At 35.3% G+C, this 26927-nt stretch overlaps 2 protein-coding genes across 2 annotated transcripts; both read right to left on the minus strand.

Annotated features, from left to right (window-relative positions):
* Positions 1-95: 95 nt before the first annotated feature.
* LOC111279327 (F-box/kelch-repeat protein At3g06240-like) lies at positions 96-26806 on the minus strand. The gene is made up of 3 exons (XM_089756662.1): positions 26430-26806; positions 25768-25944; positions 96-1075 (listed from the first exon to the last, which is right to left on the minus strand). The coding sequence occupies exon 3, from the start codon at positions 1062-1064 to the stop codon at positions 690-692; it is 375 nt and encodes a 124-aa protein (XP_089612788.1). The 5' UTR covers positions 1065-1075; positions 25768-25944; positions 26430-26806; the 3' UTR covers positions 96-689.
* Positions 1072-6070, minus strand: LOC111280094 (uncharacterized). Its single transcript, XM_089756661.1, has 3 exons — positions 5589-6070; positions 3142-5305; positions 1072-3022 (listed from the first exon to the last, which is right to left on the minus strand). The coding sequence occupies exons 2-3, from the start codon at positions 4019-4021 to the stop codon at positions 2961-2963; spliced, it is 942 nt and encodes a 313-aa protein (XP_089612787.1). The 5' UTR covers positions 4022-5305; positions 5589-6070; the 3' UTR covers positions 1072-2960.
* Positions 26807-26927: the final 121 nt, after the last annotated feature.

The raw sequence follows: 26927 nt of genomic DNA on the forward strand, positions 1-26927 counted from the left end.
TGAATGATGAATCCATGAAAATAAGTTAAAGAACAAGGTAAAGAAGCTAAGACAGGCCCAAAAAATGGGTAAAAAACAAAAAAAAAAAGAACAAGATTAATGGCCAAAAATTAGTCATCAGTAACATATAATAATAATAATAATATTTTTAACGTGAAATTTTAATTAATTAAAAAATAGATTATACTCATTAATTTGTTAAATCAGGGACTATAGATATTCTGTAAATGAATATGGGTGATAGGATATTTACAACATGTACTGAGGAATATTGGCAATGGAGGTGGGGTTGATAGGATATTTATCAGCCTTTTCTTGTACATCTTGACTGTTACGTAATCTTTGGTGGCTGCCAAAGACAGGTGGGGCAGAGGTGGGGGCAGATGTAATATTTGTTGGCTGCCAAAGGCTGAGTTGGGGCAGAAGTGGGGCAGAGGTGGCATTTTCGGCAGTGGTGTTGGGGTTGGAGCTGGCACTTGGGAGTAGACAAGTTAGTTTGGTATCATAAATTTCTTAAATTGCACATGCCATTAAACTTGAATCAGAAGAAAATTTTCAAATAGATATGCAAGAAATAATGAACACATAGCTTTATCAGGTTTTTAATGGTTGATTTCTGATCCATTTATAACTAAGATACATACCTAAGCTAGATGGCAACAGCAAAATTACAAATAAATACCAATTCTTCATTCATTTTCATCTGAACTGCATATCTCTCCCAACTCCCACTGCCACAACAAAGTAGGTGAAACAAGGCTCTCTATTTCCAGTTTCCTTCTACATTGTGTTCCTTCTCTTGGATTGTAAAGAACCAATTTTCCATCCATCTCCAACAAAGCTTCAACATTCTTCAAGAAACTCAAAGGTCTTAAGCACAGAAATGGGATGTTGACCACAGCTTTAGTCCATGATTCTTCCTCGTCATATTCCTTCATTACCCAGAAATCATATTGCTTCATTGCAACAGTGCCAGTGCCACAAGTAAGCCAACAAAGACATCCCCTTAAAACCCCGACTGTAGTAAAACTATCTGCAGAATCAGATGGTAGAGGCACTTCCATGAACTTTCCCTCTGCAAAATCAAAAGCAACAATCACCCACCCTTGGCCTTGATTCTATTGAATGCTACTGATATTAGATTGAAATGCTCAGTAGACGTCGTTGAGAAGCTGAGAGTAGAAGCAGATAAAACAGAAATGGTGATATTAACACTGCAATTGGCATAATCTTTTGGCTAGGTAACTTCAATGTCATAATTATTCATAACCATATGTTGCAGAAACTTTTCATAACGATGAGTGAGATAAAAAAAATAAAAACCAAGCATCGGGATTACCGGCACTTGGTTCTCAGGTCCTACTCGTCCATGAATAAACCTATTACATGCAATTTCAAAGACATCATTATCAACTCCAAAGTCCAAAGTATATATGAGGTAAGCTTACTCTCTTACAGGTAGATATCAGTACGATCTCTGGTATATTATATCCTATAACCCTTGGTTGTTTCTTATTTTTTTACAGCTAGATATAGTGAGTTCTATGCCAAACACAATGGCTTCATGCGTATGTATGAGATACCGAGGGTCAATTTAATGCATGAGTCACCCACACCACACTTGGTCATCACCCAAAAATCATTGTGCATCTAATTGCGGCTATGAAGCATACAGAGGCGTCCATTAAGAACCCCTACCACAAATTCAAAGCTAGTATCGACAATGTCAGGTAGCGGCATATCCAAAAATACTAAAAGCAGCAACCGTACACTCATAATCTGCCCCATCTCTACGACTCGCCATCCAGTGAATTGCCCCATTGAGAAGCACTCCAGATTCATACACATTATCATCAAATCGGAAACTACCAACCTTCCTCCAAGAAACAGTTCTTAATGAATAAAAATAAACAGTTTCATACCCTAGTTTCACTGATCATGTAAATGGCGTGAGAATAGGTAAGCAAGCATTTTTGCTTACAGACTTTGTTACACATTATCATGGATAGAACCTTTCATTACCAAGCACTTTTTAGCACACTTTATCTTGCAAAAGTTTTCTGGAACTGATCAAAGGACTTTTAGTAGAAGAAGGAACTTTGGGGGGCCGCAAAAAGGCTTCTGCGAGCGGAGGTTCTTCATCTGGTTTTGATGAGGTATCCAAAGGCAAAGGCGGAGAAGTTTCAGAAGTTGGTCAAAGCATTTCAGAATGAGATTCTGTATCCAAGGGGAAAGTGGTTTCTTCGGAATCTTCAGGGAACATAGGAAAGTCATCATGGGGGAATAAATCTTGAGCTTGGACTGCAATGAGCAGAAGTGTAATGGAGACCGCCTTGGCTAGCACAATTAATCTCTTCTTCAGACTAATTGTTTCCATTGTTTTTGTTACCCCTTACACTCTCGCTTTCCCAAATAGTTTTGCTGTTTGGGAAGTCAAACACTAGGCAAAACTAAATTATAGACAGGGAACCTTATTGGCAGCTATGGAAATTCCGTTAAAAGCTGCTGTACGTAATTGCTGATTGTAAGTGATTGAAGAAATGACATTGAAGATACCTCTCAAGTTTTGGGTCTCTGATACAGCACATTCAATGCTTGTTTTAGTTTTAGAATGTTTAACTGTTTTAGATGGGTCATTCATTTTTTGATCCCTTCGGTGAATGATAGATCTGTCACTCCACATTTCTCAGATTAATGGCAGCTTTCAAGCATGAATGATAGAGTTGTTAAAGTTACTAATAACCTCAACGGGGGCTTTAAGGCTTCAAGACAAAATCAAAACTGCTGTAGATAACAGATAAATAACCAAGATATCCATCAAGTCCTGGCCGATGTATTCAGATGTCAATGAACAATAATCTCAGATATTGTATGGTCAATAAACCAATGAGAACATCAATCTCAGGTCATTTATTTTTGGTACAAATTTCAGACTATCTAATAGAGCAAATTACAGCAGCCTAGAAATTCTTGATGCACTTTTGGAAGCAATATTTCACATAGCCTGCTTCTTTCTTCTTATCTGCAAGAACAAGAATACCAAGAAGAATATTTTATCAGAAATTGATGAATATATAATTCAATACCAAAAAAGGAAAGATTACAAGGGTGAAATGAAGTTGATTTATATAGTTTTTATACCTGATTTGAAATTTTTGGGCATAGACTCTGCACAATGATTAGTACAATTGTAGATCACCTGCGAGTAATGAAGAATGCATCTTTTCATACAGACTTTGTTGCATAAGTTATGGAGAAGAGGAACTTTCTTTCTCATGCACTTCATAGTACACTTCGTTTTACATGTCTTTTCTGGACTCCATGGACGTTTTGGAGGAGGCAATGGGGATGGTGTTTCCGAAGGCAAAGGTGCAGGAGATTTGGGAGGCGAATGGATTTCGGAATTTGACTCTGTTTCCAGAGGCAACTGTTGGGTTTGGAAGGGCTCATAGGTGTATTCAGAAACTTGAGGAAATTCAGGTTCTGAAGACAGAAAGGTTCTCTCAGAACGTGACTGTTTTTCCAGAGGCAAATGTTGGGTTTGGAAGGGCTCATTGGTGTTTTCAGAAACTTGAGGTAATCCAGATTCTGACGACAGAATGGTTTTCTCAGAATGTGACTGTGTTTCCTGAGGTGACTGTTGGATCTCGAGAGGCAAATTGGTGTCTTCAAAATCATAAGGAAATTTAGATTCCGAAGACCGAGAGGTTTTCTCAAACCGTGACTGAGTTTCCAGAGGTGATTGTTGGGTCTCGAGGGGCAAACTGGCGCCTTCAAAATCTTGAAAAAATTCAGATTCTGAAGGCAGGGAGGTTCTTCCAGAATCTAAGCGTGTTTTCAAGGGAAACTGTTGAGTCTCGAAGGACCATTTGGTGTCTTCAAAATCCTGAGGAAATTCAGATTCTGAAAGCAAAGAGGTTTCTTCAGAAGTAGAATAACCAAAAGGGAAGAAATCTTGGGCTTGAACTGCAACTAGCAGAAGTATAATGGAGACTACAATGGTGATCACAAATCTCTTCATGATTTCAAAATCTTTTTGCTTTTGAGTAGCTAAACACAAACAAGAATTTATAGGCCATGAACCATGATGCCACCCATTGGAATGCCATTTATTGCTCCATATAATTGCTAATTAGCATCTGATTGAGTGTAAAATATTGAAGAGACCTCTAAAGTTTAGGAGTTCTGATACAGTATAATCAGTGCCTTAATTATAGTTATTTTTAGAAAATGGAGAGTTCAAGGATTTCCCTTATCACTTGTCATTCTTTGCTTCTTCTTTCCTTGATTGCTTCCCTTTTTGAATGAGTTGCCAAATCTTATAAGCAGTATAATTTATTTTATGATCCCTTTAGTTATGGGATTGAGAATCGACAGGGTTTTGATGGCGCCTCGCAAACATGGGATAATTACAAGAGAAAAGGCTGTCATAACAAATGAATAAATGAATTTCCTTTGCTTGCAGTCTGGGAATAAAGGATGGGATTGCATGCACTAAGATTTGAACTTCAGACCTGTTGAATGCCACCTCTTAAAGATGGTTGCATAAACCACTGAGCTAAGCTCTAGTTCTAATATTTACATGTTTTATAATTCTTCAGATGTGATATTAGTGGCTGCTAGCAGTAGTACACTTGATGCCTGAGTTTAGACCTTTGAGCAGCTCATATAAAGGCCAATTTAATTTGTTAAAGTGATCTGCAACCTTTAAATGTTCTCCATGAGGGTTCAAGAATTTTAATGGTGCGAAAAGGAACTACGAAACTACTATGGCCTTGTTTTTGTTTATAGGAACCATGTAAATCCAGTAAATTTATGCTGGAAATACCAGCAGAAGATAGAACTTGTGGCTGGAACAGTGGAGAAGAAAATATTTCCATGTCGTTCTTGCTAAAGTGAAGTCATGATCCATATTTTAAACTAAGAGTCTCGCTATTTCATCTACCTGCATGATTCTTTCCAGGGTTTTTACAGCAATACCAGGCTTGGGATGCAACAAAAAAGTGATTAATAAGCATATAGATTTGACTACTACTAGTAGCTTTTCGCTCTCTCAAATGAGCTCTGCGACGATCGTTTAGAGTACTTTAGAGAAGTATTAGCCAGAATGCACTCGGAACGAGCATCGTGAACGAATATCCTCACATCAACACCTTCTGGCCTGAACTTTGTTAGACTATGAAACATCTTTTGGTGATCAAGTTTCCACCAAAAAGACAGGATCATCAAGTCAGGCTCCTGAGAGGAACAAGGATTTCTTTTTATGGAAACCATCAACCGGAGACTATAAGATCAGGAATTACATCTGACACATTTTAAAAGGCAAACAACTTGTATCAATCAGTGAGGAAAAGGACTTGATAAGGTCTGATGCTGAAGAATCAACATTTGAGAAATTTAGGATTTGCAAATGTGGTCCTCAAATTTTAAACATTCTTCAAAGTATAAGCGTCCATGTCAAGCAATTGTATATGCAGAGAGTCTACTTTTGCCTGATGTCAATATCATTGAAGATGAACAGCATAATCAAGGCAGAATTATAAAAAGGAAGAATGTGTTATGAGGTAGTTATCCATAAATCTCCTTACGATGAAGATGATCTTTTGGTGATCTGTGTCACATCATTCCTTTGATTTTTTGCTCCACCAGCACAGTTACTGGCCAACTTTGTGCAGTTTAATTACTGCTTTGCAAACTCTAAATAACGTTTATGGTTTGAAGGAGCTATCATGTAAATCGTCTTCTTAATTTGTTGGCAGAACAATGGTAGATCTAGTGAATTTGATTCATTTCTTTTCGTTCATTCCAAGTCTGTTCTTCACATTTTACATAGCACCATGAGCGATGCCCTTCAGTTGCCCTTCAGTCTGCAACAAGACAAATTCCTTTGGTCTCTTAACCAAAGCTTAAAACAACATGACATTCTTGTTATTCTTGTTAGAGATTTTCAAAATAAAATATGAAAAATAATCCCACAAAAAAAAAAATAGATAATTAATTATGTTCAAAATAAAGAGATAAATTTGTTTAAAATAAATGTTTCAACTATTCAAAAATAGATAATTTTTATCTATTCAGAATAGACGGTCATATCTATAGGAAATGACGCTTATCTATTTATAAGAGGCTCATCTGATTTTCTGAAAACATACAAAAACAATTCTTAGAAATTTTACTCTTTTTTCAAACTTCATATTTCTTTTATAAAAGTTTTGCTGCAGAATACTTTTACTATAGATTTTTTTTCTAAAAATTTTGTTGTAGTATACCTTTATAGAAGCTCAGTGATCTTGGGATATACCGGTGAATATTTGATTTTTTAAAGTTTTGCTATAGAATACGTTTATAGAAGCTCAATGATTTTGTGATACACCGATGAATGCTTGATGGATTGATTTCATCAATGCAAAATGCAATTAGTCATTGGGCTTCATTGTATCCTCAAAGTTTATTATTACCTGCAACTATTTTGCACACCTACTAAATAAATAATATGATAAGGGCAAATAAAACCTTAAGGAAAGTAGCACCATTACACGCCTTAGAGCCTTTTCTCAAAATTTCAAATTTACTAGAAGTAGTAATTCCAATTTTTCAATGTTTGCTCTAACAATCTTAAGGTTTTATTTAATTCAACAATGGCTACTGAAGCAACGCTCAAAGAATTAGCTTCTAGTTTTATCAAATTGGATCATTTTGATAGTGACAATTTTCAAAAATGGCAGAAAAATATGCATTTCCTGCTTTCAACTTTGAAGGTTGTATATGTTTTGACTTTTCTCAAGCCAGAAGAAAATAAAATAAAAGAATTTGTTGCTGTAATAAGAGAGATGCAGAAATAGGGTAATACGGACTATATGCGTAAAGGTCATATGCTAAATGTTTTGTTTGACAGCCTGTTTGATACGTACCAAAACGAGGCTACTGCAAAAAAGTTATGAAATAAATTGGATACCAGGTATATATAACCAAGGATGCAACAAGTAAGAAATTTTTCGTTAGTCATTTTAATAATTATTATATGATTGATGGACATTTTGTGATTGAACAACTACATGAAATTGAAAGAATGCTTAATCAGTTTAAACAATATAATATGAATATAGATGAAACAATTATTGTGTCTTCTGTAATAGAAAAACTTCTTCCACCATGGAAGAATCTGTAAATGGATTTTTTTTTTTTAAATGAAGGTGGATGAAACCATAGATAAATTTAAAATAATGATGGTAGCTAAGGGCTTTATACAAAAGCAAATGATAGACTACTTTGATACTTATGCTTCGATAGCTAGAATTACTACAATTAGGCTTCTAATTTCACTTGTCTCGATTTATAATTTGATTATACATCAATTGGATGTGTAGACACCCAATTGGATCCAGGCCTAGATCAATTGGGCTTGGCCCAAATGGGTATGGCCTAATTCAATTGTAACCCTGTATTTTTTTTCTTCTTCTTTTGTATTTTATGTATTTTATTATTTATTATTATTATTATATATTAATATATGTATATCTTTATTTATTTATTTATTTATTTTCTATTAATATTTATATGTATTGTATTTATATAGTTATATATATTATTATATTATTATTATATTTTTTTTTCTCTTTTTCTTGTAATATTTTTTTTTTGGTTTATCTTATTGTATTCCTAATTATCTGTTAATAATCTTTTTTTCTTTCTCTTTTCTTGATCTGTATCTGATTCTTTTCTAATTATCTATTATTATTTTTTTATTTGATTTTTTTTTTGGAGGGTTGAGATTGAAGTTGAAGAATCCCACTGGGAATGGGAATTCAATCAGAAGAGTCCAGTTGGATTCAAAGATTGAATTCCCGTTCAAGGAGGAATTGGGATTGATCAGGAACTCCTGATCAATCCCTATATAAAGGACCCCTGGAACAGATGCAAACACATACAAAAAATAGTAAGCAAAGCTACTGATTTGAGAGAAAAGGAGACGTATAGGAAGCTAAGAAAAGTTTATGAGTGTTCTGGGAGTGAGAAAAAATTTTTTAGAAATTTTTGGCGAAAAATTTTTCTGGAAATTTCTGGGAAATTTTCAGATTCCGACGAAAATTTCGGCGAGAGTTGAATTTTTCGACCAAATTTTTGGTAAATTTGAAGTTTCCGGCGCGGTGCCCAGTTTTCGGCAAGGAATCCAGAAATCGACCAACTTTTCGGTCAACTTTCGACGAACATCCTACGAAATTTCCAGATTTCGACGACATCTTCCAGAATTCGGCACCGGTGTTCTTTAGCTTTTAGAGAGAAGGCAGAGAAAAAGGAAAGAAAAGAGAGAGAGGAGGAGCGGTCTGTCGAAAAATGAAGGGAACTACCTTTTATACCCTCCCAAAACGACGTCGTTTTGGCTTTAAGTTAATCAGAGAATCCGCGCGTTTTGTCGAAACCCGACCCGACCCGAGCGTCGACCCGATTCTGACCCGCGCGTGTCTACCCTCCTCCAAGCCGAGCTGCCAAGCCGAGCCGAGCTGCCAAGCCGCTCCAGGTTTTTTTTTTTTTGGTTTATTTATTTATTTATTTATTAGATTAGGTTTATTTAATATTCTTTTATCTTTATTTTATTTTTATTTTGTTTTTTTATTTTTATTTATTTTCACTTTCATTTTTTTATTTTATTATTCTATTTTCTTTAAATAAAAATCAAAATTTTCAAAAAATATATTTTTAGGAAAAAGTTAAAAGTATCAATTTTACTTAAAAATAAATTTCAAAAAGGGGTTTTTGAGGAAAAGTTGAAAGTATCAATTTTCCTTAGAAATAAATTTTCAAAAAAAAAATATTTTTGAGGAAAAGTTGAAAGTATCAATTTTCCTTAAAATAAATTTCCAAAAAAAAATATTTTTGGGGAAAAGTTGAAAGTATCAATTTTTTCTACACAAAAACGATCATTCTTTCATTCCTTTCTATTTTGATTTCTATTTTGATTTTGATTTGTCTTTAAACAATCCGACGACGGAGCCTCTGCAAGTGAAACAGTAGTTTTTCTTACATACTCTTGAGGTGAGGAAATTTTCTCAATTTTCTGCTAAAAGTATTAGAGTCAATTGAGAATAATTTTTAATAATTAATTACTTGGTAAAATTTTAAGGCTTTTGGATAACACAAATTTAAGCTGGTACCATCTTTTGATGGGCGTTGTGAGGGTGCTATAACCTTCCTCACATGTAACCGAACTCCCAAACTCTGTTCTAGTTTGTAGACCTGAACCTATTCTTTTAGGGACCCTTAAACTTAGGTGTTCCCTGAAAGGACAGATTCTTTAGGTGACCAATCGCACCTAGATAAAAAAGATTGGTGACGACTCCTAAAAGTCAATGTCTAGTGATAGATCCCCGGATCTAGACGTTATGATAGCTTGGCGACTCCGCTGGGGACTTTGAGAGTCAGGCCAGCCAATAATTTGTGTTATCCAAAAGCCTAATAAAATTGAACCCTTCTGTATATATGTGTTATTATTCATTCATGTTTATTTGCTTTGTTAATTATGTCATTCATATGCATGTGCATAACATGAGCTCTATACCCGAGCTCCGTCCCTCTAGGAGGGAGTAAAGTACCTATTGCTTTCGTGAGGTCTAATGCCTCCGCAGTGGCTAGCGAAATACTCCCACTCAAATTGAACTTTTTTCGCTTGTAGCCTGTAATGGGTGATGATTAGGGTGCCTTACTAGTCTGTGATGGACAAGGATGTAAGGAACAATTTGAGGACCTTTAGACTTTGACCCTTAAAACCACATATAGTGAACCTTAAGAGTGCCTAACCCATAGATAGAGCCATCACTCTTCCCTGATAGAATTAACCAAAAGCATAGGATTCATCCCTTTTACTTTGTGTGATATTTAAATTTAGTTAGTTATTTATTCTTTTTTGGGTATACTAACCTTTTTCTTATTTCTTTTGCATTGGTTCATACACATATCATAAAGTTGCATAAAAAAACATTTGCTTGAAAAACGATCTTCAACAAATTTTTTTCATGGACACCAATGAACGCCTAGTTTGCTCTTCATCAATATTAGCACCCTGTTGGACACCTAATGAAGTAAGGGCCATATCAGAAAAGACTCAACTGAAGATGGGAGATTGCTTGCCAATTGGGAATGAGTCTACTCTGTCTCAAGAAACATCCATCCTCCTCAAACAGAACAATTTAGAAGATTTAGTGGATATCTGAAAGAAGATGAGTCCGTCAAGACAAGAGCAATTTTGCCAGAAACATAGGCATATAGCACACCTTCTAGCAGTGGCTGTTGATGATCAACTAATTAGAGCTGCAACATAATTCTGGGATCCTGCATACAGGTGTTTCATCTTTAACGAAGCTGATATGACTCTTACCATAGAAGAATATTCGGTCTTATTGGGTTTGCATCTAAAGACTCCTGACAAGATATATGTCAAAAAACATAAGTCAAGATTTCGTAAAAGTCTGGCTCAACTCATGGGGATAGACAAGAAAGTTATGGATTCTCATACAAAGAAGAAACAAGAACAGGTTTGCCTATCTTGAAAGTTCTTTCATGAGTTTTTGATGCAACACGTCAATGAAGAACGGGGGTTAGACATATTTACCTTGGCTATATACGGACTGGTAATCTTTCCAAAGGTTTTGGGACATATTGAGATAGCAGTGGTTGATTTCTTTGATAGTGTGATCAATGGCTGTAATTTTTCAACGGTAATATTAGCAGAGACTATCAGATCTTTGAGTTATTGTCGTCAGAATGGAGGGCACTTCATAGGATGCATACAGCTATTGTAGGTGTGGATGAAAAGCCATTTTGAACAAGGAAATGGTGCTTTCTTGAAGATTTATATCCGTAATCGCTTTCCGATCAAAGAATTCTATGAAAGTGGGTGATCAAAGTAGAAGTCTAAACAAGAATGGATAACTTTTTTGCAAAAGTTGAAAGGTGCCAGGGTGAGATGGTTAGCCCCATGGATGAATCGAGAGCCTATGTTATACCAATGTGGAGATAGTACAGTGGTTCTATTTCTGGGTTTATAAGGAGTGACGAATTATGCACCGCTCTTAGTGAAGAGATAATTGGAGGGAGAACAGTTTATTCCTATGACTTATGGGCTTCATCAGTTAGATTTTTCTTACAACGAGCCTAAAGCATTTCAGAAGATGAATGGGATGATCAAAGCATGGAAAAATCCTCAAAGGGTGAGTCCTGGACCATTCACTGAAAAAGTCACTCTAGGTTACTTGGTTTGGAGAACAAAGAGAAGACAAGAAATGGTATTCATTTATGAAGTCTCTCAACCACCGACAGAAGAAAAGCTTGAAGAGATACCATCAGAGTTAGAGCTGGCAACAAAAGAATTCGAGTTTGAAAAGATCAAGTTAAAGAAAGAGATTCAAGAACTTTAAGAAGAAAAAGCCCAGTGGAAAGGTAGAGCTGAAGATTATGAAGTTAAAGTTCATAAGATTGCTAGAGAACGAGATACAGCTACTGAAGATCTAGCAAGGTTACACCAGGAGCATAAAAGGCTATGTGTGAGAGAAAAGGCCAAAGAGATAACCATTGCCGAGCTGACTGAGGAAAACACAAGATTAAAACAAGAGTATGCCGAGTTGGAAGAAGAAAGTACTGAAGCACAGGCAGAAATTAACATGCTAAACAGTTATTTGAGCGGGCTAAGTCAAAGGTTGGAAGAACAAGGAGACCACATCGCTGCATCGGTTAGAGAACATAGAGAATTATCATACCAAGTCTGGTGTGGTAAAAGAGAGAACCTAGGAAGGCAGAAATACATTGAGCACTTAACAAGCCAAATTCATAAAGGGGTATGTAAGGCAAGAGAGATGGTGGAAGAGGCAGGGGCATTAAGACAAGTGGTGGCCCCAGTAGGAGAACATGGACAGCGTTTCTTGAACTTTATAGAAGAAGCTAAGGCCCAGTATGAATAGATCAAACAATTTTATGGCTATAATGCTAGGATGATAAACTCAATGTAGATCAAAGTTTTTTGGAATAAATGAAATTTTTTTTAGTTGAATACCGTTTTAAGGCAAATGTTCTTTGCATACATGCATTTTTCATTCATTGCATTCTCATTCATTACATTTAACAAAGTGATGATCATATAAATTTACTAATTTTAAGATATGGTACTCAAGGTTCCAGGATAGCTTCATCTAGCGAAAACCCTGCTTATCCATACAACACAAGATTCAGAGCAAGACAAATGGAAGAAGAAGGTTTCCATAGATTTGAAAAACTAGAAAAAATACAAGAGAAGATTGAAAGTGAGCTGAGCAAGATTCTGGAGGCTCTTAATAACATGAATAAAGGAAAAATAGTTGAAAGAAGTACAAGCCACCAAATTTCCTCATTACAAGAAATAGCTGATCCCCTGTACCCTCCAGGTTTTGGCCCACCTCAAGCTCAGTCTGCTCAAGAGGTCCCACCATAACACTTCGTATATCCAACATATCTTGAAATGCCATCAGCTTTCAACCCAGGGCAGTATAATAGCTATATAAATTCTGTCTTCACTAAAAAAGCAACAGAACCAATTCTTGATCTAGATGATTTAAAAGAAAAGAAAAAGGAAAAGATGAGAGTGGAAGTTAAAGAAAGTTCTAAGATTAGCATGCTAGAGCAAAGGCTAAGGGCTGTGGAAGGATTTAGCTTCTATGAGTCAGTTGATGCTGCTGGGCTCTGTCTAGTTCCTGATGTGGTTATCCTCCATAAGTTTAAGGTACCAAAATTTAAAAAATATGATGGTACAAAGTGCCCCAAAACCCACATCACAATGTATTACAGGAAGATGGCAGCTCATGCACAAGATAAGAAACTCTTGATGCATGTTTTCTAAGACAGTCTTACTGGCTCTACGGCCAGATGGTATGTTCAGCTGGACAGGACTCGCATTCGTTCTTAGAGCGATATGGCGCATGACTTTATCAACCAATATCGACATATCATCGATTTGGCTCCTGATCGTTTGTCTTTGCAGAACCTGGAAAAAAAGGCAAACGAGTCTTTTAAAGAGTATGCCCAAAGGTGGAGGGATGTTGCTTCTCAGGTACAACCTCCCCTAATCGAAAAAGAAACTACAGTGCTATTTGTTAGCACTTTAAAACCTCCCTATTATGAAAAGATGATAGGGAATGCAATAAAGAATTTTATCGATATGGTAATCTCGGGAGAAATCATTGAGAGTGCCATCAAGAATGGCAAGCTAGAGGGAAATGAAACATCTAGCAAAAGAATCCCAAAGAAAAAAGAGACTGATGCTCAGGCTGTGAGCTTTGATAGACAGTAAATTAGAGTTATTCACCCTATCACCCACCAGAATATCTGCCATATCACCCTACTATAAATAATACTTCCTTTCACCCATATCAACCATTTACACAACCACCATACCCCCAAACATATCAAACCTCTAATAAACCCATGTACAGTTCTAACATTCAACCTAACCCAAGACCCCAAAATCGCCCAACTAACCCTATTGGTGGCTCGCGGGAGTAACGAACCACTCGTGAGAAGCCTATTTTTGACCCTATTCTAATGAGCTATACGAAATTATACGAGGAGCTCTACAGCAATTATTTGATTGCTCCAAGTAAATTAGAACCCCTTAAGCCACCTTACCTCAAGTGGTATGATCCCACCGCCTACTGTGACTACCATTATGGGATTGCTGGTCACTCCACCAAAAATTGCACTACCCTGAAATATAAAGTGCAACGGTTGATCAAGGATGGGATGATTTGCTTTGACACTGGAGGGATGACTGTGCCAAATGTTAGTGGTAATCCTTTACCGAATTATAATGTGAATGCTATAGGGAAAGAACAGGAACGTCATGTGAAGAGGGAAGTGGCAGATATTAAGACACCCCTGGGCCAATTGTTTGATGTTTTACGAAGAACAGACATGATACAACTGGTAAGTCCACACAGCTATCATGGAGCATATATAATTGGTACTAGTTGTAAGTATCATAGTGGGGTAATGGGCCATTCCCTTGAAACCTGTGAGCAGTTTCACCATGAGGTGCAAAGACTCTTGGATTCACACCAAATGAAGATCTATGAAGAAAAAGAAGACCTGAAGAATGCTGAGGTATACATGACTGATAAGCCTGTAAAGTTGTTTCCAAAACCAGTGACAATCCAGTGTGGGAACAAACCAAAGTCAGTCATAGACAAACTCCTCTCCAGGCCGGTAACTTTTAAAGTCTCGACTTCTTTTCTATACAAAGATGATAAAGCTGTACCCTAGAGATATGGCTGTGACACCATAATTTAGGGACAAAAAGAAGAGGTCTCCAAAGTTGATGCTTCTAACATAACTGGTGTAGGAGGCATTACTCGAAGTGGGAGATGTTATACTCCAAAAATGCTAGAGAAGGCTAGAAGGGAGAAGGCTAAAGAAGGAGAAAGATGAAATAATCCGGAGATAGAGCCTGAAGAGGATCAACCAAAGTCAATATCAGAAAGGAAGGTTTGTGAATTTTTGAAGCTGGTAAAACATAGTGAGTATTCTGTTGTAGAACAGTTGAATAAAATGTCAGCTCGAATCTCATTATTATCACTATTGCTGAACTCAGAGTCACACCGAAATGCCTTGCTGAAAGTGTTGAACCAAGCATACGTGGCCCATAACGTGTCTGTTGAATATGTGAACCACTTGGCTGGAAATCTAGTTATGCCAAATCACATTTCATTCAGTGATGAAGAGATTTCTTTGGAGGAAAAAAAAATGCCAAGGCTCTCTACATATCACAGTCAAGTGCAAGAGCCATATCATAGCCAAGGTCCTTATCGATAATGGTTCTGCTATCAATGTCATGCCTATGTCAACTTTGGCAAGGTTACCCATTGATTCCTCTCATATGAAGGATAGTCAAATGATTGTGAGAGCCTTTAATGGGATCAAAAAAAAAATCCTGGGGGATATTGAGATGCCCTTACAAATTGGGCCATGCACCTTCAATATAAAATTCCAAGTGATGGATATCTCTCCATCCTATAACTGTCTGTTAGGAAGACCATGGATTCATATGGCAGGAGCTGTGCCTTCTACTTTGCACCAGAAGATCAAGTTTAATGTAGAAGGTCAATTGGTAGTGGTAGTTGGGGATGAAGACATGCTGGTGACTCAACCATTGAACACCCCATATGTAGAGGCTGCCGAAGAAGCATTGAAATGCTCCTATCGATCTTTTGAATTGGTCAATACTGTAGGTGAAGGATTTCAAAGTCAGCCTTTTTCAAAGATAGTGGTGAGCCAAGTCATCAATAAAGGCTGATGTCCAGGACTAGGGCTAGGCAAAAATTTACAGGGAATTAAAGAACCTCCAATAATAACAGACAATAGCGATAGGGCAGGCTTAGGCTATGAGACGGTAGAGTGGGAAGTCAAAAGAAGGCTATCAAGGAAGACAGCAAGACTGATGTTCATCCCACACTTGTATGAAACCTTCAGACCTGAAGGATTTATGTACCCAGATGCAAGAAAAAGTATGGAAGATGATTTTGCCCAGTTAGCCATTAATGCTGTTGAAGATGAGGTGAGGGTAAATCAAGAAGAGTGGGTTCGCCTCTGTCCACCAGATTATGAGCTGAACAATTAGAGTGCTATCGAGATGCCTTCGACTTTTGATTTAGATGCAATGTAATTGTAACATCCCAATAGCTATTGCCCAAGGCATTGGGATGATCTTTTTGTTCGGGCCATTCATCATTTATTATTTTTAATAAAATTAGGAAGTATGCATTTTCATTCATTTCTTCTTGTGTTTTCATTATTTCCATCTTCTCAAGCACATCTTACCAACATATCCCATTTCATTCAATTGCAGGTCTTTCAATGAACATGAAGATAATCATGATAACAATCAAGAGGTTAGCTTTGAGAATTCAATTAATACTGATGAATTTGATAATGAAGAGAATTCTGAAGAATATGTTATGCCTCCGAACTTAATGAGGATGATTGAACAAGAAAATAAACCGATTGAGCCCCATCAAGAGTTAGTGGACTTAGTGAATCTGGGATATGTAAAAAATAAGAAAGAGGTCAGAATGGGCACTTCACTTTCATCGAAGATAGGCAACGACTGACAGACCTACTCCAAAAATTTATAGATATATTCGCTTGATCTTATCAGGATATGCCAGGGCTGAGCACAGAGATAGTGGAGCACAGATTGCCTCTAAGGCCAGAATGTAAGCCAGTTCAACAGAAACTGAGACGGATGAAGCCCAAAATGCTACTAAAGATTAAAGAGGAGGTGAAGAAACAATTTGATGTAGGTTTTCTACAAGTGGCTAAGTATCCAGAATGGTTAGCCAATATAGTCCCAGTTCCTAAGAAAGATGGAAAAGTACGAATGTGTGTGGACTATCGGGATTTGAATAAGGCTAGCCCAAAGGATAACTTTCCTTTGCCTCATATTGATACACTAGTAGATAACACGACTAAGCATTCGATTTTCTCCTTTATGGATGGTTTCTCGGGGTATAATCAGATAAAGATGGCTGCAGATGATATGAAAAAGATTACTTTTGTGACCATGTGGGGAACTTTCTGCTACAAAGTCATGCCTTTTGGGTTAAAGAATGCTGGAGCAACATATCAAAGGGCCATGGTAACACTCTTCCATGACATGATACACAAAGAGATCGAAGTGTATGTAGATGATATGATTGCAAAGTCTTGTGGGGATGAAGATCATGTCACCAGCCTCAGAAAGTTATTTGAGAGGTTGAAAAAATTTCAGCTAAAATTAAACCCAACCAAGTGCACCTTTGGGAAAAAGTCAGAGAAGTTGCTAGGCTTCGTAGTCAATGAAAGAGGAATTGAAGTCGATCCCGATAAGATACGAGCCATCCAGAATTTGTCACCTCCCAGCATACTAAAAGAAGTTCAAAGTTTTTTGGGTAGATTGAACTACATTTCTCGGTTCATCTCTCAGCTTACCTACAAATGTGATCCCATCTTTAAGCTTCTACGTAAAGATAATCCTGAAAAATGGAATAAAGAATGTCAAGAGACGTTTGATAAAATCAAGCAATATTTATCAAACCCTCCAGTATTGGTGCCACCTGTTTCAGGAAAACCTTTAATTTTGTACCTAACTGTATATGAAAATTCAATGAGATGTGTGCTGGGACAGCAAGATGAGGCTATCCGGAAGGAGAGAGCTATTTATTATCTGAGTAAAAAGTTCACGGAATACGAATCCAAGTATTCTTCACTGGAAAAAATGTGTTGTGCATTAGCGTGGACTACTAAAAGACTCAGACAGTACATGCTCTATCACACTACATAGCTCATAGCGAAACTGGATCCCATTAAGTACATTTTTGAGAAGCCTTCTTTGTCTGGAAGAATCGTTAGATGGCAAGTAATGCTCTCGAAATACGACATTATATACATGAGCCAAAAAGCAATAAAAAAAGGTGCTATAGCAGAATTTCTTACAGATTGTGCTACTGAAGAGTATGAGCCGATGAAGCTAGAATTCCCTGATAAAGACTTAATGACTATTTTTTAACTGAAGGAAGAGGAACATGTAGAAAAATATTAGAGAATGTACTTTGATGGAGCTGTTAATGCCTTGGGACATGGAATTGGGATAATTTTGATTTCTTTAGAAGAACAATACTACCCTGTAACAGCGAGGTTAAATTTCAATTGCACAAATAACATCGTTGAGTATGAGACATGTGTCATGGGCCTGCAAGCTGCTATGGATAGAAGAGTGAAAGTACTGAAAGTGTTTGGAGACTCAGCTCTAGTCATATATCAGTTGAAAGGAGAATGGGAAACGAGTGATTCAAAACTCGTTCCATATCATAAGTACATTCTAAAGCTGACGAAACAATTTAAAGATGTCCAGTTTGATCACTTACCTCGAAAAGAGAATGTGATTGCTGATGCATTGGCTACTCTGACTGTAATGATTCAAATTAATGATAATACCGACATTCAGCCCATCAAGTTAGATGTTAAGGATATACCAACGTATTGTTCTAATATAGAAGAAAAAGAAGATGGAAAGCCCTGGTATTATGACATCTTACAGTATATCAAGGATCAGTAATACCCAGTTCAAGCAACAGAAACTGATAAAAGGGTCATTCGAAGATTGGCTATAAGCTTTTTCCTGGATGAGGATGTCCTGTACAAAAGAAGCAAGGACCAAGTATTATTGAGGTACGTAAATGAGGTTGAAGCGAAGAAAATCATTAAAGAGGTGCATGATGGAATATGTGGGGCACGTACTAGTGGACATATGATGGTAAGACAGATCATGAGAGTGGAATATTACTGGTTGACGATGGAGAATGATTGCATTGATTATGCTCGTAAATGCCATAAATGTCAGATATATACTGATAAGATTCATGCTTCACCATCTGTTTTACATGTTATGGCACCACCATGGCCATTTTCAATGTGGGCATGGATGTCATTAGTCCAATCACCCCAAAGGCTTCTAATAGGCACAGATTCATTTTTGTGATGATAGATTACTTCACAAAATGGGTAGAAGCAGTATCGTATGCAAATGTGACATGCTCCGTGGTTTGCAAGTTCATAAAAAAAGAGATCATCTGTAGATATGGACTTCCGGAGAGAATCATTTCGGATAATGCCAAGAATCTAAATAGTAAGATGATGCAAGAAATATGTGCTCAATACAAGATCAAGCATCATAACTCGGCACCATATCGTCTGAAAATGAATGAGGCAGTTGAGGCAGCCAATAAGAATATAAAGAGGATTTTGGAGAAAATGATCGAAACTTACAAAGATTGGCATGAGAAGTTACCATTCGCATTGCATGCATATCGAACGTCAGTTCGTACCTCTACTAGGGCAACCCTATTTTCTTTAGTTTATGGGATGGAGGCTGTACTACCAGTGAAAGTAGAGATCCCCTCTTTGAGAGTCTTAAAAGAAGTCGAGTTGGAAGAAGCTGAATGGATTCGAGAACGTTATGAGCAGTTAAATTTCATAGAAGAGAAGAGATTGACTGCACTGTGCCATGGTCAGCTATATCAAAGGAGAATGATGAGGGCTCATGAGAAGAAGATTCGACCTCGTTGTTTTCGGGAAGAAGAGTTGGTCTTGAAAAGAATTCTCCCAATCCAACACGATAGTAGAGAAAAATAGACTCCGAATTGGGAAGGACCGTATGTGGTGAAACGGGCTTTTTCGGGTGGAGCACTGATACTAACTGAGATAGACGGAAATGATTTACCCCATCCTATAAATTCTGATGCTGTGAAGAAATACTATGCTTGAAAAAAATAAAAAAAATGAAAAAATGAAAAAAAAATGAAAAAAATAAAAAAATAGAAAAAATGAAAAAAATGAAAAAAGTGAAAAAGGAAGACTCAAGGCGAAAACCCCAAAAGAGCGGTTTGAGTCATAGGGGGTTTGTCTAAGTTGAAAACCTGAAAAGGTGGCTTAGATAAGGAGAATACAGCATCGAATTTAAAAAGTTCGCTGATATGGAGGCTAGCAAATTCAGAAGAGTTTCAAATTGTTAAATACATCAGAGGGTTGAGTTTTCAGAAAAGACTTTGAGAGGTGTTATTATGATTATCTGATTGATCATTTTGGGCTTTGTCCCCATACCTATCATTGTAGTTCTTTCTTGGCCAAAGTTTGCCAACATTTTGCTAATAAAAAAACATTTTATCTCATTTGTTGTGCCTTTTTCTGATGCTTGTTTCCCAACCATTCATATTCCTTTCTTCTTAGCACCCCATCATGAAAGAAATATGCAAATGCATTCTTACCTTTTGAGTTTGAAATAATGATTGATGAATGAATAACAACATAAAAATATCTTTACATTACATTGAATAAGTCAAAAGTGAAAAAGGCAAAATCGAGATGTTCAGCTCCTGATTAGGACATTGAATCTGGGAAGAGATTTTTTGTTACAGGAAGAATATGAATGGAAGAAAACAATTAAGAGCTACACTGGTTCGATCTTAGAAGAGCAGTGTAATCGGATCTCTGAAGAATAGAAGGGCTTGATGCCTAAGAAAAGAGCTTGAGAAACTTGAGTACCATACATTGAACAGGAACTAATTGCCCAACATTTGCATAGCATGCATTGAAATTCATGCATATTGCATAGCATACACTACTTTCAGGAAAGTATAGTGTATAAATTCAAAAAGCAAGGGTGTTCCGACATCCCACATGGAAAAGACAGATATGAAGATATTTTGCAAAATTGAAAAAAGCTTGTCAGGTAAGTTCCTAATCCTTGAAATAGGATGTCTTCTGGTATCAGGGTTGATTTATAAGACCTTTGGGCATAATCCCCTGAAATTCCTTCAAACACAACTTTCAACTCCTTTGGACATGATTGTCAAGGAGTAATTTACTTTTTCAAAAGTCGTGGTGCCTCTGTTTAGAGGAGCAATTTAATTTTCCAAAGTCGTGGTGCCTCTGTTTAGATGAGCAATTTATTTTTCAAAGTCGTGGGAGCAATTTATTTTTCAAAGTTGTGGTGCCTCTGTTTAGAGGAGCAATTTACTTTCCAAAGTTGTGGTGCCTCTGTTTAGAGGAGCAATTTATTTTTCAAAGTCGTGGTGCCTCTGTTTAGAGGAGCAATTTACTTTTCAAAAGTCGTGGTGCCTCTGTTTAGAGGAGCAATTTACTTTTCAAAGTCGTGGTGCCTCTGTTTAGAGGAGCAATTTACTTTTCAAAAGTCGTTGCCTCTGTTTAGAGGAGCAATTTACTTTCCAAAGTCGTGGTGCCTCTGTTTAGAGGAGCAATTTACTTTTCAAAAGTCGTTGCCTCTGTTTAGAGGAGCAATTTATTTTTCAAAGTCGTGGTGCCTCTGTTTAGAGGAGCAATTTACTTCTCAAAGTTTCGTTGCCTCTGTTTAGAGGAGCAATTTACTTTCCAAAGTCGTGGTGCCTCTGTTTAGAGGAGCAATTTATTTTTCAAAGTCGTTGAGCCTCTGTTTAGAGGAGCTTTGGTCAAAAAATTAAAAAATAAAAAAACAAAAAGTGACAACGTTGAGTTGAATCTGGATTGGGTGTCTACGTCTTTGCACAATTTCTGTTTCACAGAAAATGTGTAAAGAGGGGCAGCTGTAGACACCCAATTGGGTCCAGGCCCAGATCAATTGGGCTTGGCCTAAATGGGTAAGGCCCAATTCAATTGTAACCCTGTATTTTTTTCTTCTTCTTTTGTATTTTATGTATTTTATTATTTATTATTATTATTATATATTAATATATGTATATCTTTATTTATTTATTTATTTATTTTCTATTAATATTTATATGTATTATATTTATATAGTTATATATATATTATTATATTATTATTATTTTTTTCTCTTTTTCTTGTAATATTTTTTTTTATTTATCTTATTGTATTCCTAATTATCTGTTAATAATTTTTTTTCTTTCTCTTTTCTTGATCCGTATCTGATTCTTTTCTAATTATCTATTATTATTTTTTTATTTGATTTTTATTTTTGGAGGGTTGAGATTGAAGTTGAAGAATCCCACTGGGAATGGGAATTCAATCAGAAGAGTCCAGTTGGATTCAAAGATTGAATTCCCGTCCAAAGAGGAATTGGGATTGATCAGGAACTCCTGATCAATCCCTATATAAAGGACCCCTGGAACAGATGCAAACACACACAGAAAATAGTAAGCAAAGCTACTGATTTGAGAGAAAAGGAGGCATATAGGAAGCTAAGAAAAGTTTATGAGTGTTCTGGGAGTGAGAAAAATTTTTTTAGAAATTTTTGGCAAAAAATTTTTTTGAAAATTTCTGGGAAATTTCCAGATTCCGACGAAAATTCTAGCGAGAGTTGAATTTTTCGACCAAATTTTCGGCAAATTTGAAGTTTTCGGCGCGGTGCCCAGTTTCCGACAAGGAATCCAGAAACCGATCAACTTTTCGGCGAACATCCTGCGAAATTTCTAGATTTCGGCGACATCTTCCAGAATCCGGCACCGGTGTTCTTCAGCTTTTAGAGAGAAGGCAGAGAAAAAGGAAAAAAGAGAGAGAGAGAGAGGAGGAGCGGTCTGTCGAAAAACGAAGGGAACTGCCTTTTATACCCTCTCAAAACGACGTCGTTTTGGCTTTAAGTTAATTAGAGGATTCGCGCGTTTTGTCGAAACCCGACCCGAGCGTCGACCCGATTCTGACCCGCTCGTGTCTACCCTCCTCCAAGCCAAGCCGAGCCGAGCCGATAGCCGAGCCGCTCCAAGTTTTTTTTTTTGGTTTATTTATTTATTTATTTATTAGATTAGGTTTATTTAATATTCTTTTATCTTTATTTTATTTTTATTTTGTTTTTTTATTTTTATTTATTTTCACTTTCATTTTTTTTATTTTATTATTCTATTTTCTTTAAATAAAAATCAAAATTTTCAAAAAAAATAGTTTTAGGGAAAAGTTGAAAGTATCAATTTTTCTTAAAAATAAATTTCAAAAAGGGGTTTTTGAAGAAAAGTTGAAAGTATCAATTTTCCTTGAAAATCAAAATTTCTAAAAAATATTTTTAGAGAAAAGTTGAAAGTATCAATTTTTCTTAGAAATAAATTTTTCAAAAAAATATTTTTAGGAAAAAGTTAAAAGTATCAATTTTCCTTGAAAATCAAAATTTTCGAAAAGTATTTTTAGGAAAAAGTTGAAAGTATCAATTTTTCTTAGAAATAAATTTTCAAAAAAAAAAAAAATTTTTGAGGAAAAGTTGAAAGTATCAATTTTCCTTAAGAATAAATTTCCAAAAAATATTTTTAGGGAAAAGTTGAAAGTATCAATTTTCCTTAAAATAAATTTCCAAAAAAAAATATTTTTGGGAAAAAGTTGAAAGTATCAATTTTTCCTAAAAATAAATTTCCAAAAAAATATTTTTGGGGAAAAGTTGAAAGTATCAATTTTTCCTACACAAAAACGATCATTCTTTCCTTTCTTTCTATTCTGATTTCTATTTTGATTTTGATTTGTCTTTAAACAATCCGACGACGAAGCCTCTGCAAGTGAAACAGTAGTTTTTCTTGCATACTCTTGAGGTGAGAGAATTTTCTCAATTTTTTGCTAAAAGTATTAGAGTCAATTGAGAATAATTTTCAATAATTAATTACTTGGTAAAATTTTAAGGCTTTTGGATAACACAAATTTAAGCTGGTACCATCTTTTGATGGGCGTTGTGAGGGTGCTATAACCTTCCTCACACGTAACCGAAGTCCCGAACTCTATTCTAGTTTGTAGACCTGAACCTATTCTTTTAGGGACCCTTAAACTTATGTGTTCCCTGAAAGGACAGATTCTTTAGGTGGTCAATCGCACCTAGATAAAAAAGATTGGTGGCGACTCCTAAAAGTCAATGTCTAGTGATAGATCCCCGGATCTAGACGTTATGACAGGATGTAAAGACAATATTTTTAAATTCTGAATAAAAAGAGAAAGTATATATGAAACAACCGAAGGAATTTATCATTCCAGGTCAAGAACATAAGGTTTGTAAGCTTGTAAAATCCTTGTATAGACTTAAGCAAGCACAAAAATAATGGCACCAAAAGTTTGATGAAATCATTCTTGCTAATGGTTTTAGAATTAATGAGTCAAATAAGTGCATATATAACAAATTTGAAAATGGCAAAGAAGTTATAATTTGCTTATATGTTGATGATATACTAATATTCAACATCGATTCAAAACAAGTTAAAGAAACAAAGCAATTTTTATCAAATAACTTTTCAATGAAAGATATGGGTGTAACGGATGTTATTCTTGGAATTAGAATAATCCGAAATGATAGTGGCATAAACTTATCAAAATCTCATTATATTAAAAAAGTACTTAAAAAGTTTGATCTTTTCAATTGTATTTCAGTATCTATACCTATGGATTCTTAACTGAAATTAATATATAATATTGGTAGACAATCGATCAATTGTAATATGTAAGAGTCATTGGTTGATTGATGTATACAATGACTTATACAAGGCCAGATATAGCATTTGGCATTAAAAAGTTAAATAAGTACACAAGTAACCCAAATAACTTGCATTGGTAACAGTTAAAAGAGTACTTCGATATTTAAAAAAAATAATCAATTATGGATTGTTTTATAGTTAATATCCTTCAATTATATAAGAATATTTTGATGCTAGTTAGATTACTAATATGAAATATCATACTTTTACAAGCGAGTAGATCTTTGTACGTGGTAAGGGTGCCATTTTTTAGGGTTTTAAGAAACAAACATGCATAATGGATTCCACCATGGCAGCCGAGTTTATTACATTAGTTGCAACAATTAAAAAAGCTAAATGGCTAACAAATTTATTATATGAAGTATCTTTTATGACCTAAACCAATTTCTCCAAAATCTATCCAATGTGATAGTGAAGAAACTCTAACAAGGGCATATAGTCAAGTATATAATGGAAAGTCTAGACATATTGGATTAAGACATAACTATGTTCGACAATTAATTTTAAATTGAGTGATCATTATAAATAATGTGAGGTCAAGTGAAAATTTGACAGACTTTTAACCGAAAGTCCTACTAGAAAGTTGATAAAAAAAGACCTCAATAGGGATTGGCTCAACTCAATGCTTGGTATAACATCAAGTCTTAAATTCAATGAGATGAAGTACATCATTTATATGTGACTACTGGCACTATAGTAATGTTTAATGCCATCTTAGGTAAAGTGCTAGGTACATGAAACGATAAAGGAAAGATGAGTAATATACTTTTAATAGACTCATAATATAAATATGTTATAGTATTATAGTTATGAGAACACTCTTGATAGGAGCTACCTATGTGAGTGTGAAATGTTGCCACTTCTAAAAACTTAAGAGCTTGGCTCTAACAGCACTCATGAAAGAGAATGTAAACACATGACCATAAATGTATTATCGAATACCAAGCATTCATTGGTTGTTGAAATTATTGTGTGAGACAAGTTTGGTTAACCAAATGGAATAGCTAGTTCAAAACAGTCTTTCATGCGATTTCAATTAACTTTAACTTGTTTTCATTAAATGAAGGTTTAAATTAGAAAATACTTCCATTTATGCAATTGATTTTCAAGGTCATCATAAATTTGGATTATTTTGAAAATAGTGAAAGATTGTTAGAGATTTACAAAATAAAATATGAAAAATAATCTCACATTGAAAATAAATAAATAAAAATAGATAGTTAAATCTGTTTAAAACAGAGTTATAAGTCTGTTCAAAATAAATAGTTTCAACTATTCAAAAAATAAATAATTTTTGTCTATTTAAAATAGGCAATCATGTTTATAAAAAATAACATTTATTTGTTTATAAAAGATTCTTTTGATTTTTTTAAAAATATATAAAAAAATAATTCTTGAAACTCTTTCTATTTCTTTAAATTTAATATTTCTTTTATAAAAGTTTTGTTGCAGAATACTTTTATAAAAAATCAATAATATTGTGATATGTTGGTGATTGTTTAATAAATTAATTTCATCAGTATAAAACATAATTAATTTTTTAATTTTATTATATTCTTAAAGTTTATTACTTGTAATCTTTTTATATATTTACTAAGTAAATAATATGATGAATATAAATAAAATTTCAAAAAAAGTAATACTATTACATGTCTTAAAACCTTACCTAAAAATTTTAAATTTATAAAAATAATAATTTTAAATTTTCGGTGTTTATCCGAACAAATGGTTGGTGCATGAACATAGAAGACCGGAATGAGATTACGTGAAAACTTGTTTCCCTCTCGTGAGCATTCTTTCAAACAGCGTTGGCGTCAAAATTTTTGCAGCCATTACTTTTCTGTCTTACCTAGCTTTTTGTGCGGTCTGTATCTCAACATTTGAGCCATAGGACACTGATTGAGATAAAGACGGGAAAACCTCTTTTCATGTGATTTTATAACTGTCCAAAACAGAAAAGGTTAATCATGTGAAACTTTTGTTGCGCTGAAAATAATGGCCACCTGACTACAAAACTATAGACTTCTCCGGAGCTCTTGCCTGCTACAGAAAAGATCAGGATTGCAGAAAGTCACATCTGATTGATAAATTTTCTCGGACGAATAAGTATAAACCACGCAATAGGTCAATTCAGAGAAGGAAAGAAACGTGGAAAAAGGACAACTGAGAGTTGAATTTCAAGCAAAGCATCATCACGCCTTTTATTTGTGGCTTAGCTCACGTAATATATTGCTGCTATATGTAGCCTTTATGATATAACAATCAGACAAAATTGAATTTTGGCTTTGGAATTGTTAATCGGGGACGGCGAGCCTTGGGGTAATGATAAGATTATTTCTTTGTGATCAAAAGATTACGAGTTCAAGTCTTGAAAATGATTTCTCTACAAAAAATGCAAAAGAAAAGCTGCATATTACGGACCCTCACCTCAACCTTTGCAAAGCACGGAGCTTGTGCACCGGGGCTTGCCCTTTTGTTAATGGTTAATCTAGAATGCCTTGATCTTGTAAAATTTGAGGAACAAACGAGCAAGAATGAAATCAATCTGATGTTAAAACACTATTTTATTTACAGATCATAGCAGAAAGCAGATGTCCCATCTGAAAAATAAGGCAAGAGATGAGAGTCTGATCTAGAAGTGGACATGGTGATTTCTTTGCAACTATGATATTTCCCACTTTGCACCTGTTTTCTGTGGCAGTTCAAAAGACTTTCCTTGGCTGATGTCCGGCGCAATTCATGTTTCATCTGCATAATCTGGTCTCAAACATCGTTTATTTCACCTCTTCTCTTTTAGGCAATTTTGTAGTGATACTAGTTAAGATCAACTAAATTACGCTTACACCTGAAGAATTTAGCAGTTCAAACATCTGAAGATAAAAATGGGTGCTGCTGAAAGTCCGATTTTAACTTCGACATCATTTA

Source organism: Durio zibethinus, chromosome 27 (assembly GCF_047325235.1).
Source record: "Durio zibethinus cultivar Kanyao isolate XHJ-2024 chromosome 27, ASM4732523v1, whole genome shotgun sequence".
Classification (NCBI taxonomy): domain Eukaryota; kingdom Viridiplantae; phylum Streptophyta; class Magnoliopsida; order Malvales; family Malvaceae; genus Durio; species Durio zibethinus.